General features: G+C 40.2%; 1 protein-coding gene across 1 annotated transcript; it reads left to right on the top strand.

The window, feature by feature from the left end:
• Positions 1-80: 80 nt before the first annotated feature.
• LOC130919847 (uncharacterized) lies at positions 81-18,410 on the top strand. The gene is made up of 8 exons (XM_057842438.1): positions 81-261; positions 3,091-3,419; positions 8,346-8,456; positions 9,568-9,690; positions 12,160-12,520; positions 13,953-14,012; positions 14,088-14,392; positions 14,510-18,410. The coding sequence occupies exons 2-8, from the start codon at positions 3,093-3,095 to the stop codon at positions 16,007-16,009; spliced, it is 2,787 nt and encodes a 928-aa protein (XP_057698421.1). The 5' UTR covers positions 81-261; positions 3,091-3,092; the 3' UTR covers positions 16,010-18,410.
• The last annotated feature ends 1,439 nt before the right edge of the window (positions 18,411-19,849 follow it).

Below are 19,849 nucleotides of genomic sequence, written 5' to 3'. Positions count from 1 at the left end.
CGGGATGCGCCTCCTTCCTCCTCCCTATCAAGGAATGTTAAACAGCCTGCAGATTGTGGAACCTGTTATACACACAATAATATCCTAATGCATACTCTCCACATGGGGAGTGGTGACACGACAGACTTGTGACTCCTCCATTACGCAAGCCATTACCTTGGGATTCGACACCAAACTGGTGTGGATTAAGTTCCAGCGGCTCCAAGCGAGGTGAAGACCATAACGTGGATAAAAGTGGCCCCTCAGTATCTTAAATTTGAAGTGAGTTACATTTGATTTTCTATGTTCTGTTATGGTGAGGTCTGTTGTCAAAATCTCCCGTCCAAAGCTTGAAAATGCTTGAATTGGATTGAGATTTGCAAATGTTTAGCTTGCTCTCCCCAGCTGCTACTAAGCAACCAAAGGATATTTACAGTTCATGCCTCTTTTTAAATGTAAAAATTTATTAGGGCAGCAGTTAATATAGTTCTTGTTTTACGCTTTTAATATGGTAAAAGATCATCAACAATTTACATAATGTAAAATTTCAATCACAATGCATCAAATATCCGAATCTCACCTTTTCAGAAGTTAACAATGTTCTAAAGGAAGAAGCCAATTCTTGTACAAGCATTATGATATGGACTGTTACATTTTATGTTTGTATGAGCCTAAGTATGGTTGTGATAGAATGCAGTCAAGCAGGACGGGTGAGGTGTTTTACATTTTCGTAAACGAGTCGTAAACGAATGTAACCTGCAAAAAAGAAAGTGACCTTCTACTGAATGTGTATGTGTGACAGAGGACCTGAAAAAACACTACATACAAATACATTAAACATTCCAAAATGTGTTTTAGGTTTGGTTGGATGAAGACATTACATTAGGCCAAACGTGTGTTATGTCAAAATGTCATGAAAAATTTAAATGTTAAATAAATTCTTACAAATTTCTGGGTTTTTGCAAGTTATCTGTAACATCTTATAAATTCTTGGGTCATCCTGTTAAAATTTCTTGTATATCCACATATTTCTTTAGTGTGTTTAGAGCATATACCAACTTGTTAAAACAGACACAATGCCTTTTAATTTACAGTGGTATGAAAAAGTATCTGAACCTTTTGGAATTTCTCACATTTCTGCATAAATCACCATCAAATGTGATCTGATCTTTGTCAAAATCAAACAGATGAAAATACAGTGTTTAACTACAACCACCCAAACATTTATAGGTTTTCATATTTTAATCAGGATAGCATGCAAAAACAATGACAGAAGGGGGGGAAATAAGCCTACAGAAACCTAAAGAGCAATTGTTTAAAGCTGCCCTGCCCAATATAAAACACACAACTGGTAAGAAATGTCCTGATGAGAAGCATTGTCTGATGTGCATCATGGCTCGGTCAAAAGAGCTGTCTGAAGACCTGCGATTAAGGATTGTTGATTTGTATAAAGCTGGGAAAGAATACAAAACCACCCCTAAAAGTCTGGATGTTCATCAATCGAGAGAAGTTATGTACAAATGGAGAAAGTTTGGCACTGTTTCTTCTCTCCCAAGGAGTGGCCGTCCACCAAAGATTATCCCAAGTGTTCAGCGCAGGATACTCAGAGAGGTTAAAAAGAAAAATTAAAAAAAAAAACTAGTTTCTGCTAAAGACTTACTGAAATCACTGGCACAGTCCAATATCTGTGTATACATCAACTATATGTAAAACTATGGCCAAGAATCGTGTTCATGGGAGGACTCCACGGAGGAAGCCACTGCAGTCTAAAAAACCCATAGATGCTCGTTTAATGTTCCCAAAAAGGCACTTGGACACTCCACATTTGGCAAAATATTTTGTGGACTAATGAAACCAAAGTTGATTTTATGGGGGAGTAACACACAACGACATGTGTGGAGGAAAAATGGAACTGCTCACCAACATCAACTCCTCATCCCCACCGTGAAGCATGGTGGAGGAAGCATCATGATCTGGGGCTGTTATCCTGGTCTGGGCAGCTTGCAATCATTAATGGAAGAATGAATTCAAAAGTTTATCAGTATGTTTTGCAAGAAAACCTGAGGCCGTCTGTCAGACAGTTGAAGCTAAAAAGAGGATGGATGCTGCAACAAGAAATACACGTTATGGAGTGGCCAAGTCAAAGTCCAGACTTGAACCCCATTGAGATGCTGTTGCATGACCTAAAGACAGCGATTCATGCCCGACATCCAGGGATCTGACTGAACTACAGCAATTTTGTAGAGAAGAACGGGCCAAGACTAGTCCTGATCGATGTGCCAGACTGATCTGCAGCTACGGGAAGCGTCTGGTTGAAGTTATTGCTGCGAAAGGGGGGGCACAAAAAATTAAATGTGATGGTTTACTTATTTTCCCCCCTTCTGTCATTGTTTGCATACTATCGTTATTAAAATATGAAAACCTATAAATGTTTGGGTGGCTTTAGTTAAAGCAGACAGTGTTTTTCATCTGTGTGATTTTTACAAAGATCAGATTCCATTTGATGGTGATTTTATAAAGAAATGTGAGAAACTCCAAAAGGTTCAGATACTTTTTCATACCACTGCACATTGAATGTCATCCGACCCACTGAAACAAAAGTAATCTATTTACACGTCTCGCTAAAACTAGATCTTATCAGCGAGAATTAATTATGTGAGTAGGTTATGAAAACCTTGTGTATTTCTGATGTTGTTGCAACACCAGCTGTTGAGGCAAAGCAAGGCAAGACTCCACAAGTAGATGTTGATTCTTTTAAATGCCAATGATTAACATGTCATTTCATCACAGTAGAAAATCATGTCTCATGGCAATTGTTTTTTTGTTTTTGTTTGTTTTAGGGTGCATTGCCCCAGCAATGGGCCCCTACAAAAAGCTTTAAATAGCTTATTCGGAGTGTCCCTTTCATGCATCTTGTCAGATGAACTGCTTGTATATATGACCATGTTCTTGTCTGTACCATGATACGATGTGTGAATAAACTAAACTAAACTAGAAAACTAAAACATAATGTTGCCCTGTACGGTTGCACATAATGCACATGCCAGAAACTGCCTCTGAAAAAGTCTTTGGCAGAGTTCCTAGTCAATTCTCTCTGTTCTTTTCCTCCAGCCATGACTACACACATGCAGCACCATGGCTCAACCCCTCCAGAGCTGAAGTTAGTGCTGCTGGGCAATATCGGATGTGGTAAAACTTCATCTGCCGATACCATCCTGAGCCAGTTGACGGATATGTCTACAGCGACGCCCCGGAGCATTCAGCTGCGCAGAGACTTTGCCGATGGCAGGATGGTCACCCTGGTAGAGGCCCCCAGGTGGTATTGGAATGGTCTGGAAATGGAGGAGAGTGTCAAGAAGGAGACTGAGCGAGCCATGACCTTGCTGGAGCCCGGTCCACATGCAGTTCTTTTATTGGTGCCTGTCAACCAGTTCACAGAGGTTTGTTCTATAGTCACTTCCACCAAAGACTACTCATTTCTTATCTGGATGCAACACTGTGAATGACGAGTAGCATTCTTACAAGGATACCTACATTAAATTTTGACACAATCCACACATTAAAATTATGAGATTTCTTCATACTTGGTAAAATCCAAAACATTTTGTTATCTTTTTAAAATTTACATGTAGCACAAATTTACACTGTAAAATATGCTTTAAATGGAACCTCAGACTTAGACTTGTAAGCTCTAATAAGCCACAATTCTTCTCTTTTACTAAAATACAGTATATTAGAAACACATAAAATGTGGCCATTGATTTAAAAATCTATAATACTGTGTACATATTTTGACCTACGGAGGGCGCCATGTTATATGGACGCTCGGGGTGATGACGTAGATTGTCACTGTCACTCCACGAATATTACCGTTGCTCTGCCAAAATGTCCTACATCGGTGAAACGTCTACATGAGGCGAATGTAGCACATTTTTGCAAGTTTTTTGTTTTTTTCCTTCTATCGTCTCATCCCGTCTTCCCTGTTCATTTTGCTTTTGCTGCTCGTTTTGTGAAATATTGACAGTGCTGTCATGCTCATTAATGTTCCTTTCGGGCTCATATTGAAAGGGTTGAACAGATGACATGTTTATGTCGTTGGAGTCATACTCAGAAAGCCCGGCAGCGCAACCATGTGATGTCACCGCCCTGCGACGTCAACAACAATGGCGACCTACTTGTTAAACTAATTTTACAAATTGAATAAAAACGAAAACATCAAGGGGGTTTCAATATCAAATTATTTTAACTTATAATACCGTTTATCTTATAAGAACTTTCTAGCCGTGGATCCCTTTAAGACCAACAAAAATGTGTTCATTTACTATATGGTTATAGTTTCAGAATTCAGTTTACACATTTCAGGTCTAAATAATTTTAATATGAATAAAATTCAATATTTCAAAAGTCAAAACCTTTGTCTTTTTGACTCCGTAATTGTGTTATGTGTACTTAATCTATATGTAAATCTTTGAGTGCGTTTATATTTCACTATGTTGTGTATGTGGTACACTTGCATTTTACAGTGGGGCAAATAAGTATTTAGTCAACCACCAATTGTGCAAGTTCTCCCACTTGAAAAGATTAGAGAGGCCTGTAATTGTCAACATGGGTAAACCTCAACCATGAGAGACAGAATGTGAAAAAAAAAAAAACAGAAAATCAGAGTTTGATTTTTAAAGAGTTTATTTCCAAATTAGAGTGGAAAATAAGTATTTGGTCACCTACAAACAAGATTTCTGGGTTTCAAAGAGGTCTAACTTCTTCTAACGAGGTCTAACGAGGTCCAACGAGACTCCACTCATTACCTGTATTAATGGCACCTGCTTTAACTCATTGTCGGTGTAAAAGACACCTGTCCACAATCTCAGTCAGTCACACTCCAAACTCCACTATGGCCAGGACCAAAGAGCTGTCGAAGGACACCAGAGACAAAATTGTAGACCTGCACCAGGCTGGGAAGACTGAATCTGCAATAGTTAAAACGCTTGGTGTAAAGAAATCAACTGTGGGAGCAATTATTAGGAAATGGAAGGCATACAAGACCACTGATAAATCTCCCTCAATCTGGGGCTCCATGCATGATCTCACCCCGTGGCGTCAAAATGATAACAAGAACGGTAAGCAAAAATCCCACAACCACACGGGGGGACCTAGTGAATGACTTACAGAGAGATGGGACCACAGTAACAAAGGCTACTATCAGTAACACAATACGCCGCCAGGGACTCAATTCCTGCACTGCCAGATGTGTCCCCCTGCTGAAGCCAGTACACGTCCAGGCCCGTCTGCGGTTCGTTTGAGAGCATTTGGATGATCCAGAAGAGGACAGGGAGAATGTGTTATGGTCAGATGAAACCAAAATAGAACTTTTTTGGTAGAAACACAGGTTCTCGTGTTTGGTAGTGACGAGATTTGTCGTTCACTTGAGTAAACGAATCCATTCCGGTTCGTTCAGTAAAAAGATTCGTTCAAACAAATCGTTCAACGAATCGTTCGCCCCCCTCATCTCCCTCCCCGCCCAAACGAATCGTTCGGTTACTGAACGGGAAGTGACGTTGCCGAACGAATCACCAAAGACCGCTTCGCAGTGTAACTGAACGGGAAGTGACATTGCTTGGTCCCTCCCTCTCTTCCACATTGACCACTCGTCGTAGTTTCAGAAATGAGTGACAGGCGGTATCATTCTGCTTTCACAGACAGCCTCGTCTCCCTCCTGCTGCTGCAAAAGCGAGGGAGAACTTCCGCGTCGTCTGTTCTAGTTCTATGGGCTCAAAGTCATGGCTCGTGCTTGCATTTCGATTTAGGACACGGTTAAACATTTTCCTTTTGTGAGGGGAGTAGGGGGCGGGGGCGCACGGACTTTCTTTTAGCAGGTTCTTGATCACACATACAATCACATATACAGCATGTTTGCTGTCACGAAAATAAAAATACATCGAAAGTTTAATTTCTGAATATGGAACGACCAACACATCATATTTACATCTCGCTCTGTTGTATTTTTGTTTTTTTAGTATTAAGATGATCGTGTTGAATTTTTGCACTGGTATTAATAAATAAAATAAACTGGTCAGCTCCCCTGTCGTCCCCGCATCTCAGATCGTCAAATGCTGACGAGAAATAATTGTTAGTTCTTTACGATGTCGCCTTTCTACTCTCATTAGTCTGTTAAGAAAAATGTAGACATATTGCGACATCTCCCGTGTCCGCGTGCTTTGTTTTGGGCGCTTGAGTAGCACATGATGGACGGATTGACATAATTTGTCAAACCAACCAACACCTGACGCGAAAAAAAAAAAAAAAACACTCGGAAAAAAATTACATGTATATACAGTTTCATTGCAAATCAGTATTATGGTGATCATATTGTTTTTTTGCACTGGTATTAATAAATAAAATAATCCGGTCAGCTCCCCTGTCGTCCCCGCATCTCAGATCGTCAAATGCTGACGAGAAATAATTGTTAGCTCTTTACGATGTCGCCTTTCTACTCTCATTAGTCTGTTAAGAAAAATGTAGACATATTGCGACATCTCCCGTGTCTGCGTGCGTTGTTTTGGGCGCTTGAGTAGCACATGATGGACGGATTGACATTTTGTCAAACCAACCAACACCCGACACGCTGACACGAAAAAAAAAATAAAACACTCGGGAAAAAATTGACATGTATATACAGTTTCATTGCAAATCAGTATTATGGTGATCATACTAAATATTTTTTTCTGTGCACATATGAGGTAAATATCGCTGCCATGAAGCCTCCATATAGTGACAGTTCTCTGCCCGCTTCACTGCCGTCACGCGACCGCAGCTCAGTTTTTGCTTGCCTCGTAGCTACCCGTGTTTTAAATTACTGTAAATTTGATAGTATGTCGTCATAGGCAGTCACGAGTTTGTTGAGAAAAGTACTACTCTAAACAATGCTCGCTAGATTTGTGTGGTGTTTTTGTCTGTTTGAGCAGCATTTGATAGGCTCCACGTTAACAAATATGTGACAAAGTCATTTCCTTTCATTTTCTGATTCGTTCACCGCATAGTCATTACTGGAAAAACAAGTTAGCAGCAAGCTAGGTCAGGAACCGGAGGACCGAGTCACTGAACGGGAAGTGACAAAACTCAGTCTTGCCCCCCCTGCCTGCACGCTGGCTGCTTATTGGCCACACGTGGACGTGAGTGACAAACGCCCTGATTCTGTTTCCGCTCCCTCCCCTGCGCACGATGAGGCTGGCGTCTGATTGGTCGTGTGCGATGTCAGAAGACGCTGCCGCTTGCTCAACGCCCTCCCACGCAGCGAACAAGCACCACCTTCATAGAACGAATCAGTGCAGATGATGATTAGTTCGGTCTCGTTCACCAAAACAATTCGTTCAAAAAGAACGAATCGTTCGCGACCGATACAACACTAGTGTTTGGAGGAGAAAGAATACTGAATTGCATCCGAAGAACACCATACCCACTGTGGAGCATGGGGTTGGAAACATCATGCTTTGGGGCTGTTTTCCTGCAAAGGAACCAGGACGACTGATCCGTGTAAAGGAAAGAATGAATGGGGCCATGTATCGAGAGATTTTGAGTGAAAATCTCCTTCCATCAGCAAGGGCATTGAAGATGAGACGTGGCTGGGTCTTTCAGCATGACAATGATACCAAACACACAGCCAGGGCAACAAAGGAGTGGCTTCGTATGAAGCATTTCAAGGTCCTGGAGTGGCCTAGCCAGTCTCCAGATCTTAAACCCATAGAAAATCTGTGGAGGGAGTTGAAAGTCCGTGTTTCCCAACGACAGCCCCAAAACATCACTGCTCTAGAGGAGATCTGCATGGAGGAATGGGCCAAAATACCAGCAACAGTGTGTGAAAAGCTTGTGAAGAGTTACAGAAAACGTTTGGCCTCCATTATTGCCAACAAAGGGTACATAACAAAGTATTGAGATGAACTTTTGGCATTGACCTAATACTTATTTTCCACCATGATTTGCATATAAATTCTTTAAAAATCAAACAATGTGATTTTTTTTTTTTTTTCCGACATTGTCTCTCATGGTTGAGGTTTACCCATGTTGACAATTACAGGCCTCTCTAATATTTTCAAGTGGGAGAACTTGCACAATTGGTGGTTGACTAAATACTTATTTGCCCCACTGTAAAATGCAAGTGTACCACATACACAACATAGTGAAATATAAACACACTCAAAGATTTACATATAGATTAAGTACACATAATTAGTGGTGGACTAAATACTTATTTGCCCCACTGTATATTGTCTACATAATTAAATATACTGTATATTACACGGAATGGAAACATACTTTTTTGGAGTGACTGACAGCAATGCTGCCAATGTCTCTGTTGTTGCTGCTTCTAGATGGATGGTCAAGTGCCTGCACAGCTGCAAAAAGTGTTTGGAAAAGAAGTGCTGGATCACACCATTGTGCTACTGACATGTGGAGATTATCTGATGGGAAGAACGGCAGAGGTGAGTAAAAACAATTCTACATTTTGAAGATGAGCGCATTTCAAAGCTTTTTCTGTTGATTCTGTTGAGTCCATTTTCAATAACACTGTCAGACACATGGCAAGTTTAATAAGAATCTTAATTAGATTTACAGAAAACGCTGGAAGTTGCTTCCAAAAAAAAAAAATTGGAACAGACTGGTATTATAATTGATTGATCACGTGATGAGAGTACTATAAAAGGCTGGTAATAGACCTTCAAAGGAAGATACTTGGTTTTACAGGACCAATAAATGAATAAAGGCGAATCAAGTTTCATACAATTATTACTTTTGAAGAAATTTTGTAGTACCGTAATGTTCGGACTATAAACCACTACTTTTCTCCCTCATTTTGAATCCCGCAGCTTATAGACCAGTGCGGTTTATTTGTTGATTTGTTTGGGTTAATAGATAACACTTTATTTAATAGCGGCATCATAAGACTGCCGTAAGAGCGCCATAATTATGACATGACACTTAACATCCATTCAAAAGTGCCGAATGACACAAAATGATGATATGGCAGTGTCATGCCAGAATTATGATGGTCTTATGACACTTATAGCATCGCTGTCAAATAAAGTGTTACCAAATACCATAACTAGCAATTAATGAAACAACTGAACAGTAACTGAAGAAATAAGTAGCACAGAACATGAATTTTGATTGTTATTTACATCTTTAGCACTGCAATGCATGGTAGCAGGCATGTTGGACAAAAACGGTGTTGGCAGCAGAGGTTGACTGTGACTGTCTCCCCCAAGGGGGCAGTGATGGCCAATATGAAGCTTCATGAATCTATGAATGTTTGCAGTCAATTGGTTCAAAGCTTCATGGTGGTTAATTTGGCCTTAAGACAGTCTTATGTGCTGCTGTCAAATGAAGTATTACAGGTTAATATCTTGTGGTGTAAATATCCCATAATATAGTGCAGACAGCTGCTGCTTATAGTCCAGTTCGGTTTACCTATGAACAATACCTTTTTTCACGTCACATTTGGTGGGTGGCGGCTTACCGTCAGGTGCGCCTTATAGTCCGAAAATTACGGTAGTTATGATACATTGTGGATTCCTACGCTATCTTTTTCTACAGGAGTACCTTCTGAAGGAACATCCAGGCCTGAGGCAAATGATTGGGCTCTGCGGGGGGCGCTACCATGTTATTAATAACCGTCTGCGGCGGGACAGGACCCAGGTTCGGGAACTTCTGGACAAGGTAGGAGGATAAATGTGAGTGAGCAAGAGAGGGAGTGACATTGTTGTGCATTTCCTTGTTGTTGTAATGTGTTGGCGAGATGGTTTTTAGTCAGTCACGGTGAAGATAAATAGGTGAGCCAAGCCTTTACAGATTAATCTCCTCTTAAGCATATCATACATCAGTATCAATAGCCCACTGGCCTGTTCTAAAAATAGCTCACCAATATTTAGACGTTTTAATTGCTGAGGAATGTTGTAAAATGTTGTTCCATAGACTTCACCATCAGTTGACGGGAAACGGGGCACGGAGCCAATCCGTAGGGGGCCTATTTTAAAAAACTTAAAATTCAAACATTTTCAAAACCAAAGCCGCTAGCGACCTACAACCAAAACGGACACCTCCCTTAGGCATATGTAAGTCTCCATGAGGAGCAGCATAAAAAAAAAGTCATTCTCTAATAAAATCAATGTTTTTTATACAAGTATAACAAAACTTTACTATCAAATACTCAGATTTTCACTAGATGCACAAAAATCACCAAATTCTGAGATAATCACCCATATTTTCAGGCAGCAATATTTAACATATAAGTTTTTGCCCGAAATAGTGACTTTATTATTTTTTTTTTTTTAAGTGCAATTTTGACGTGTTTAACAGCTACAGTAATAAATCACTCAATTTTCACATCAGAAACTTAATACTTGAGGAAAGCATTCGGAATCATCTTAATTTTATTCAACTAAATCAAAATTGGCATTTTTCTATTTTCTGTATTCTATATTTTCTGATGTGAAGTCTATGGTTGTCTTTTGAACATGCAAACACTTGAGAGTATAATCACAGTGTACTTTTGTTTTATTTATTAGCTTTTAATAACATAGTATTTATAAATGTATTTATAGTTATATGAAAAATAATTTGAAACAACACAATAATGAATAATAATAATAAAAAATATTTTAAAAAATATTTTTTTTTTTTTTTTTTTTTTTTAAATTTATTTTTTATGACCAAAAATACTTAATTGCCCTATAAAGGGTTACAGTTCTTAAGTGTCAAATTTTGACCACCGTAAGGACCACTGTCCCTGGATGGTTAACAAAAACATTATGAAAGGTAAATTAAACTAATATTTAGTTTCAGAAATACAGTATACAGCAGACATGTCCAAAGTCTGGCCCGGGGGCCAAATGCGGCCCGCGGTCAAATTTCATCTGGCCCCCAGCCTCTGTCATAAAATCAATTAAGTCTGGCCCGCACACCTTATTGACCCGAATACAAGACGGTGCTTTTTGCATTGAAATAAGACTGAAAAAATGGGCGTTGTCTTATACTCGCAGTCTAGACATTATACCCGTTTACGATGCTAGATGGCGCCAGATATCATTGAAGCGACGTTCTGTCATGACAGATCTCGGCTACTTTCAAGTTTAACCAGTTTGCATTATTTTATTACAATGTTTTTCCTTATTCAGATTTGTTTCAAGAGTACAGTTACAGTTTGACTTCACTTTGATGGTTAATGCAGTTATTGCAATTTTGTTGTTTGTAATTATTTTCTGTATAAAAATTAATTTGGTGTTCAAAAAGTCTTTTTTCAAACTTGAGTCTTGAAAAAGAGGGGGTAGTCTTATAATCAGGGCCGTCTTATATTCGGGCCAATACGGTAAATTGGTCAGCAGTGCTGCTACCAGCATATGAAGTAGTTTACACACTAAATGCTGCTCCTCATTTACCCACTAAAAGGCAGCAGCACTCTAAGCAACATTACCCCGTGTGACCCTTTACTTCCACTTTTCTAAAATGGCGACAATCAACTAAAAAAAACAAAAAAAGTTCACTGCGACGGCCGATGCTTCAAGGATAGGTGGAAATTGGACTATTTCTTCATTAAAATATGCAACAACTCTGTCTGCCTCATTTGCAAAGAGACAGTAGCTGTTTTTAAAAAGTTCAATGTGAGGCAATAATACCAAACAAGACACGCTGACATGTACAAGATTATAGGGAAGATACGCAGCGAGAAATTGACGCAACTTGAAGCTAGTTTAATTGCACAGCAGCAGTATTTCGCAAGAGCCCGAGAGTCAAAAGAGAACGCCACAAAGGCTAGTTGCGAGATTGTTGAAATTATTGATTAAAAAAAAAAACAAAAATGTGACACACAGAATGGCTTGCTAAAATTTGCTTAAATATATTGTTCTACGTAAAGGACGTCATCCAAGGTCGGCCCCCCACATTTTTACCACACCAAATCTGGCCCCCTTTGCTAAAAGTTTGGACACCCGTGGTATACAGTATATCAACATGGTTGCCGTGCCGTACATCATACTTAACTCTGAACCGGTTTTGCTTTCTCCATTAGGTTTATATTTTTATTTTTAAACGGGAATCTAGACTGTAATCTGGAATTCAAACTAGAGAGAATGTGTCGTTTTTTTCTCCTCGATAAAATTCAACATTCTCTCATGTGTTGTTTTGTAAAAGGTGGAGGACATTGTGAGCAAAAGAGGGGTGTTCTGCCTCAAAACAAAAGAGGAGAGAGAGATGGAGGAACGCGTGCAGCAGCGGAAAAGAGAACTGATGGAAAGTTTCCGAATGCAAAAGGAAGAGAAACGGGCAGCTCTGACCTCCAGCTACATGTCAAATGTAGACACACTCAGGAATGCCGAAAGGGTGGAGTCGTACGGACAGTTCTGGGAGAGGAGGAGAGAAGATGAACAAGACAGCATTAATGGAGGAGTTTCGGAGACATTTGAGTCCAATCTGACAGCTACAAAACCAAGCAGGTGGCAGTCGGGCTGGAATGAGGATGAGCACGAAAGGCGCCCCTATAGACTGAATGCAGGTAAGTATCTAATAATCCCCTACCAGAGGTGGGTTGTAACGTTTTACATGTACTCCGTTACATTTACTTGAGTAACTTTTTGAGAGAAATGTGCTTCTAAGAGTAGTTTTACTAAGATATACATTTTACTTTTACTTGAGTACATATGTGAAGAAAAATGCTACTCTTACTCCGCTACGTGGGCTACAAAAGAGTCAATACATTTTTCCTCTTTATTCTACATTGCATATTATTTTTTGCCAGTGATGCCAAGGGTAACTACCAATTTCACCAATGAGACATCACAACAATAATCACATGACTCCGTTATACCAATCAGATGCAAGCTTGCTGTTCTATGATCACGCTGGCCTGTTCAATCACGTGGCGTCTTTGAAGCACCATAAAAAATGAAATATTCGACATAGAGAACTGCCCTCAACATTACTCTAAAGCGCAGATTTTAACCTCTCTCCCAGTTTTTATTTGGCACTGACTGACCAAGTAAATTGGGAGTTATGATCCTTTTGATTTCATAATAGTAGCTGCAAAAGAACTATTCGAAATGGGAACAGTTTTCTCCACAAGAAAGCATTCATGCCCTTTGCACAAATAATGCTTCATTTCTGTCATTTTTTTCTCTCACCAAACTTTAGTGATTTTTTCCCCCCGTTTGGTTTAATGTGGTTTTGTAATGGGTTATTGTACAGTATCATTATAACAGTTCATATAGATAACTTTGTTCTGAGAAAAAATACCATTATAAATACCTGCAACATGAAGCAATTATCAGAGAATCCAAAAATTTGAAAAATAAGGTCCGAATGAAACCTTTTTTTCAAATTTGTAAAAAGGAAAGTCAAAATGAATATGTGTAATAAGCGCTCTGATATCTATAACCCTGGCTAAATCCTGTTTGTTTTTCCTCATGGAACCTGCAGATGCATGTGTTGACTTGCATCCATCATTTTTTTTTCCCCAAAAAGAATTGTCAAAATTCTGAATTAGTCTCAAAATCATGAAATTTTAGGTGTATCAAATGTGATACGTTTGGCAATAAAGGGTTAAAAAAAATCCAACAAAAATGTAAGCAGTTACTCACAATGTTACTCATTACTTGAGTATTCTTTTCACCAAAAACTTTTTATTTGTACTCGAGTACATTTTTTGTTTACTGCTTTTAGTTTTGTATTATTATTTTGAAGTAACGCTACTCTTACTTGAGTAAAATCTTTGGCCACTATACCTTCCCCTGCCCCGTACACCTCCAATTAATTTTACTCTTTTTTTTTTTTTTTTTTTGGTGACCCAAATTAATTTCTCATATGGATATCGATTTATGGTTACGACTCCGAGCATCACAACTGGCAATATGTTTATTTGCTTTATAGAAAAAAAACTAGCACACACGTATGCTTGTTTGATACAATGCAAATTCCTAAATGTCCTCTAGATGGAGCCAGACTCTCACAAATGGTGGATGAAAGACCGTCACCTAAACTTGTTTCCACTTGTAAGAGACACACAAACACTTTGCAATGTTCACATTGGAGACTGAGTTGCTTACTGAACTTTTTCCCCTCTCTAGTTCATCACAGAATCAACAGCTTTGAGGAGAGTACCCCCGACGTCTCCTCCACAACCTCGCCTGAACCCCAAGCTTTGGTCTATGACCCCAGCACGCCAAACTTCGCCCCGTCCCCTGCCAAGACCTCTGTATCTTCGCCTTCCTCACCAGAGCTGCGTTTGGTTTTGCTCGGACGGTCCGGAGCAGGGAAGAGTGCGGCTGGCAACATCATCTTGGGGCACAATGAGTTTGAGTCTCGGCCTGACAGTCTGGTCGCCATTACTCAAGAGTGTGTTAAAAAGAAAGCAGTGGTTGCTGGAAGAAGGGTCAGTACATTTCCTATATGGATTTTGTTATTTCTGGATATCCCTGAGCTCTGAGTACTTAACTTACAACAGGAAACTCAGACCTTTCTGTTCATGTGCCTTTTTGACTTTTTGCAGGTGGCAGTACTGGACACCCCAGACTGGTTTCACTCAGAGCGTACACCAGATGAGGTGCGTTCTCAGATTTCCTCCTGCGTAGCCCTGTCCAGCCCCGGACCACACGCCTTCCTCTTGTGTGTTCCGGTGGACCAGCCAGCCAAAATGGAGCTGCAGGCCCTTAGCGTCCTCGAGGCGGTCTTTGGGCCTGAAGTGGTCAAAAAACACACACTGGTCCTCTTTACGCACGCTGATCTTCTAAGAAAGAACATCAACTACAGGAGCGACAGCGTAGAGGCCTATATTGCTGGTCAGCGTGACGATCTGTTAAAACTGGTGGAGAAATGCGGGGATAGGTTCCACGTGCTGGAGAGAGACGGTCACGGCAGAAACGTAGAGGAGCTTCTTGAAAAGGTGGAGCAGATCGCCGACGAGGCTGGGGGACAGTGTTATTCCTGTCCAGCTTTCCAAGAGGCCGAGAACCGAGTGAGGGAGATACAGGCCGAGATAACGAGGGAAAGGAGACGGAAGAAGCAGGAGGAAGAACGCCTAGGAGAGCAGTTTCGGGGCGAGAGGCGCTCCCTCTACCCTTACATGCAGACTGTGGCCGAGGCCGAAGAGGAAGTGAGAGAGGAAGAGGTTGAGAAAACACGAGCCGAAGCCGAGAGGAGTGTCAGTACCATGAATATCGAGAGCCTTCCACCTATAAACACAATGGCCAGCATGTCCCCCTCAATGTTCCAGTCCATGATGGAGAAAGTGATGTCCGGCGCCAAGACGCTGCCCAAACTGTTGTCAGACAGCTCGGTCTGGGTCAGCGACGGAGCCAAGAAGGTAGCGAGCAGTCCGGTGTGGGAATCAGTAGGGAGCGGCGCGCAAAACGCACAGAAGACTTTGGCCAACAGTCCTGTGTGGGGGAAAGTGGGCGCTCAGGCCGGGCACGTCTCGAAGCTAGTGGGAGATAGACTCCCTAAGGTGGTGGTGGACAGCTCGGCCTGGGTCGGCTCTGGAGCCAAAGCGGTGGCAGACGGCTCGAGGCGTGTCGGCTCAGGTATAGGAACCGGAGCAAAGGCCGTGGCCCAGAGCCCCGTGTGGGGCAAGGTTGGTTCCGGAGCCAAAGTGGTTGCTGGCGGTTCGGTGCGTCTCGGAGCCGGACTGGGCGCCGGTGCAAAGAAGGTGGCCCAGAGTCCAGTCTGGGGGAAAATGGGCTCCGGTGCCAAAGCAGGCGCCAAGATGGTCAGCGAAAGTTCCTTGTGGCAGAAAATGGTGACCAATGCTAAGAAGGTGCCGAAGGTCGTCATCGCAGGGGCGTTGCTGGGTTTGGTTCTGGGGGTGTTTTTAGCAGGGGCTGCCGGCGGAGCCGCGGGGGCCGTTATTGGATCTGGTGCCACCGAGGTGGGCAGGCGGAAGTTTGGCAAGAAAACTGCACCCGAAAAAGTTGCTAATAACATTGAAAGACAAGTGAACGACACCGTAGATTCACTTGTGAAACAAGGAGAGAAATTCAAGAAAATGGAATGAAGGACTGATTGAATCCTGAATCAAATGGAGCACATTACACCACCTGCATTTGGTTCCTTTTGTGTAGATGTTTGTGATCTCTTAATGAGTCCTAATAAGTCAATAGATATCGAACATCACAAATACATCTTTTTCACAAGATACTGGTTATAATTTTGCTAGTTGAGGGTGTTAGGAATTTTTGCTCTGACCAATCAGAATATGAAAATGCTGCCTACAGTTAGCACAACAGACCTAGGAAGATGAATTTTATATCTGATTGAAGAAAAGCATCGGCCAATACAATTGATTTTGATGGTTTTAGGCAGATTAAGATTGTCATGGCAACACACCGGCTGAAATATGATCGTTAGATCAAAATCTCTGACATCTGCATACATTACGTAATGTGAGCAATTCAGCAAAGAGAAAGACAATGAAATAAAAACATTTTGGGACTAAACTGAAACAATTTTGTGGAATTTTCTTGAGTGAAATGACTATGAATTGTCCATACGTTTAAAAGGTGGGTTTGTCTACAGTATACAGGAAGTCCCAGGGTTACGAACAAGTTCCATTCCCACCCTGGCGACGTAACCCGAAATGTACGTGTAAATTGGGATTAACCCTTTAAAAAATCAAAATAACTATCCAAAAAGCCCAAAAGTATTTTGTTTAATGGTGGAGGATACACTGCCCTCTGGTGGCAGTGTTGGGTCTGGGTGGACTCCTTCAATAATGCTTCTATACAGGAGCATTGAGACGTCTCACATGGATAAAGGATAGCTGCGCTCGGTTTTGGCCAGATAAGGCTTTAAATTGCTTCAGCTAATATATGTTTGTGTATGCATTTTGTAATTAAGTTCAGAGTTGGTTTGTGGAGTTGCGTGTGAGAGATTTGCAATTTAAAATAAACTTTTGTGAAGCAAATTAGGCTAATTTAATCTAGGAATTTACATATTGATCAGATTAGATCGATGTTTGAACACCAATCGTTTTGTGTCAAGTGTTTTATTGTTAAAATGCCTGTTGTTTTCAGACGTGTACATATCATGTTACAGCTTAACAAATTTTTAAAAGTGAAGTAAAAAGCTTCAAAAAGCACAATTGCTTTGTTTGCTGTCTGTCAAGATGAACAACTTCACGTTTAGTGAGGACAGAACAAGTCATGTTAATAAAGTAAAAAATAAGGTACTGTGAGGTACAATTATTAAGTACTTGGTACTTGTGATATCTTTTGTGCTTGATTGAAAAGGAATTAAAATAATATGTCTTGTCACTTGTCTTTGTCACAATCTCTCTAAAAAAAAATGTGGTGAAAGTCACACTTTTGTAACCAAATGATAGATATACTGTAATTCAGAAAATTGGGGGTGTTTATTTTTGTGTTGAACAGCAGAATGAACCAAACATTGATTGGAAGAAGGCATTTTACAGGATTCTAAGAACAAATGCATTTGTGTGTTATGGACTGTAATTCCATCTGTGTTCAGAATGTTATTGAAGTGCAGATTCTTTGCAGCTTTTGATATGTTTCAGTTATGCTATGCGGTTGTAGACTGGAATAAATTTTCACTGCTTGGCTTTATTTACACCATAAATTATAGATGAAGGATGCCGAAGTTGAGTGGCCAAAAATGTCTATTCTGAGTACTGTGTCGTTCCATTTATAGTACAGTACTGTATATTACTTTGCAATTCTCACACTACTGGAAGACCGTTTACATTTTCATTTGATATGTCATATGCTAATAGAATGTATTCTTTTGCTTGCTTTATGTCAGACTCAGAAATATAACGTCCATCCTTTCAGGAGTTGATTAAGTGCGGTGTCTGTTAAAAGGGACACCACCATTTGATGATATAAACAGTACTATTTTGAACCTATTGAACATTTACACATTTAATATTAATTATGAAAGTAGTGTAACCAGTTTTGTCTGCTTGTATTTTGCGTGTACAGGTTAAAGTCTTCATTTTCCTTGAGGGAGGGGGTGGAGGCACTGACATTTTATCTTTGACTACCAGGCTGGCCATATTCACTCTGCTTGGCCTCCTGTATGCAGCGTGAGAAGAGGTAGCTCCCCCCAACACTCAATCCTAGACCCAAGGGTGAGCAAACCTTTTGCTCAGCCACAACATTTGATTTGGATTTTAAGAATAGAACAAAATTAGGGCTAGAAATAAGTAATGTACAGGAAGTGGTTGCTTTCAATAAAATTGTAATGTTATTTACTGTAAATTAAACTAAATTTACACACATTACAAATACAGCTAAAACCATAGGCCTACCCACACCCAACCAATTCGACTTAAACAGTAGGTCCGTCATTCGATTGACAAACACAGTAGTCCAGGAATACATACCCACTATACCAGCACACCATCACGCTTCCCTCAGGGTGAAAGTACGGGTCCGCTTCAAGCCCTGCTGACCAATCCCATCCTAGCTGCTAACACTATGTCGAAAATTTCACTGTCTTGCTATGCTGTTTTTTTTTTTTTTTTTTTTCTTTTTTTAATGTGATTGATGTGAATTTTTTTTTTGTCTTTCTTGTAATGTAAAGCCAGTGAAAATGAATTCCTCCCACGTCGACTAATAAACACTATCTAAAAATTGATTAAATACCAACCATTTATTTCAAAAGACATAGCTTAAAATTTCAAGTCAGTTTTAAAAAACAAATGTTTCTTATAAAAGAATAGGGAACTGACAATACTTTGTAAAATGAAACATTTCAACCATAAATTTAAGATTTTTTTTTTAATTTGCAATTTTAAAATGTTTAATTTTATAAAATTATACTTATAATTAATTTATTGTTTAATGATTTTTTTATACAAGAAAAAAATCATTACATTTAGAGCAACACTTTGTAACTTTTCCATTTGGTCTATTTTAGCGACGCCGGTGGACAAAAGCGGTAGTGTTTTGCCTTAAAGACTGAGTTTCCCATGAGGACCAGCGCACACCCAAACAGTGTCGTAAAATCATCAATGAATCAAAAATCAATCTCCCGGTCGCCTGCAGATGGATTAAACAAAGCAGTGATCCCTCGCTACTTCGCGCTTCAAACTTAGTGCCCTCAGTCTATCGCAGATTTTTTTTCAATTAGAAAAAAATAAAAAATACCGAAGAGCTGTCCCGAGCCGATCGCGTAGTCTCACTTTCGCTCCCTCCCTCCCTCTCCCTGCTCTTTGTTCGTCAGGCCGTGCACTGGAGTTGCTTTTTAAAGTTAACGATGTTGACAGATGTTTGGGTATGATCTTGCCACAGATGCTTGTAAACCAAAGCTTCAAAGCGCCGCATGCGTCAATCATTGTTTAACTTGTTAAACAGTTGCTGTGGCAACTCATTGTGTGTAAGTGAGCAGCTGGAGCAGATTTGAGTGGACTCACTCAGTGAAGCATTCAATACACCCTAAAACCTAATTCATCTACTTTATTCTTGTTTGAAAATAATTTGGTGGGACAGTAACATGTGTAAAACTTATCATAATAGTTACATTTGAAGTATCATTTATTAAAATATATATATATATTTTTTTTAATTATACTTTGGGGGAAAAAGGGGGGAAAAAACAAAACAAAAATATTCAGTATACATTGAACACAAACAAAATGTTTTGGGGGGGGTGCTACTTCGCAGTTTTTCACTTATCGCGGCGGCTTCTGGTCCCCATTAATCGTGAAAAATGAGGCATCACTGTATTTCTATTTCCACCGGCTGTGTGAAGGACGAATAAAGTAATGAATCCAGTTGTGGCTAAACAATAGCATATGACAGTCAGCAACTGTATGGCTTGGTGTGGCAAAAACCCCCACCCCACCCCACCCCAACTCCTCAGCGCTGACGAGTTC

The sequence above is a fragment of the Corythoichthys intestinalis genome, chromosome 8 (assembly GCF_030265065.1).
Source record: "Corythoichthys intestinalis isolate RoL2023-P3 chromosome 8, ASM3026506v1, whole genome shotgun sequence".
Classification (NCBI taxonomy): domain Eukaryota; kingdom Metazoa; phylum Chordata; class Actinopteri; order Syngnathiformes; family Syngnathidae; genus Corythoichthys; species Corythoichthys intestinalis.
Note: the sequence above shows the minus strand (reverse complement) of the source record. Positions and strands in the feature narration are given on the sequence as shown.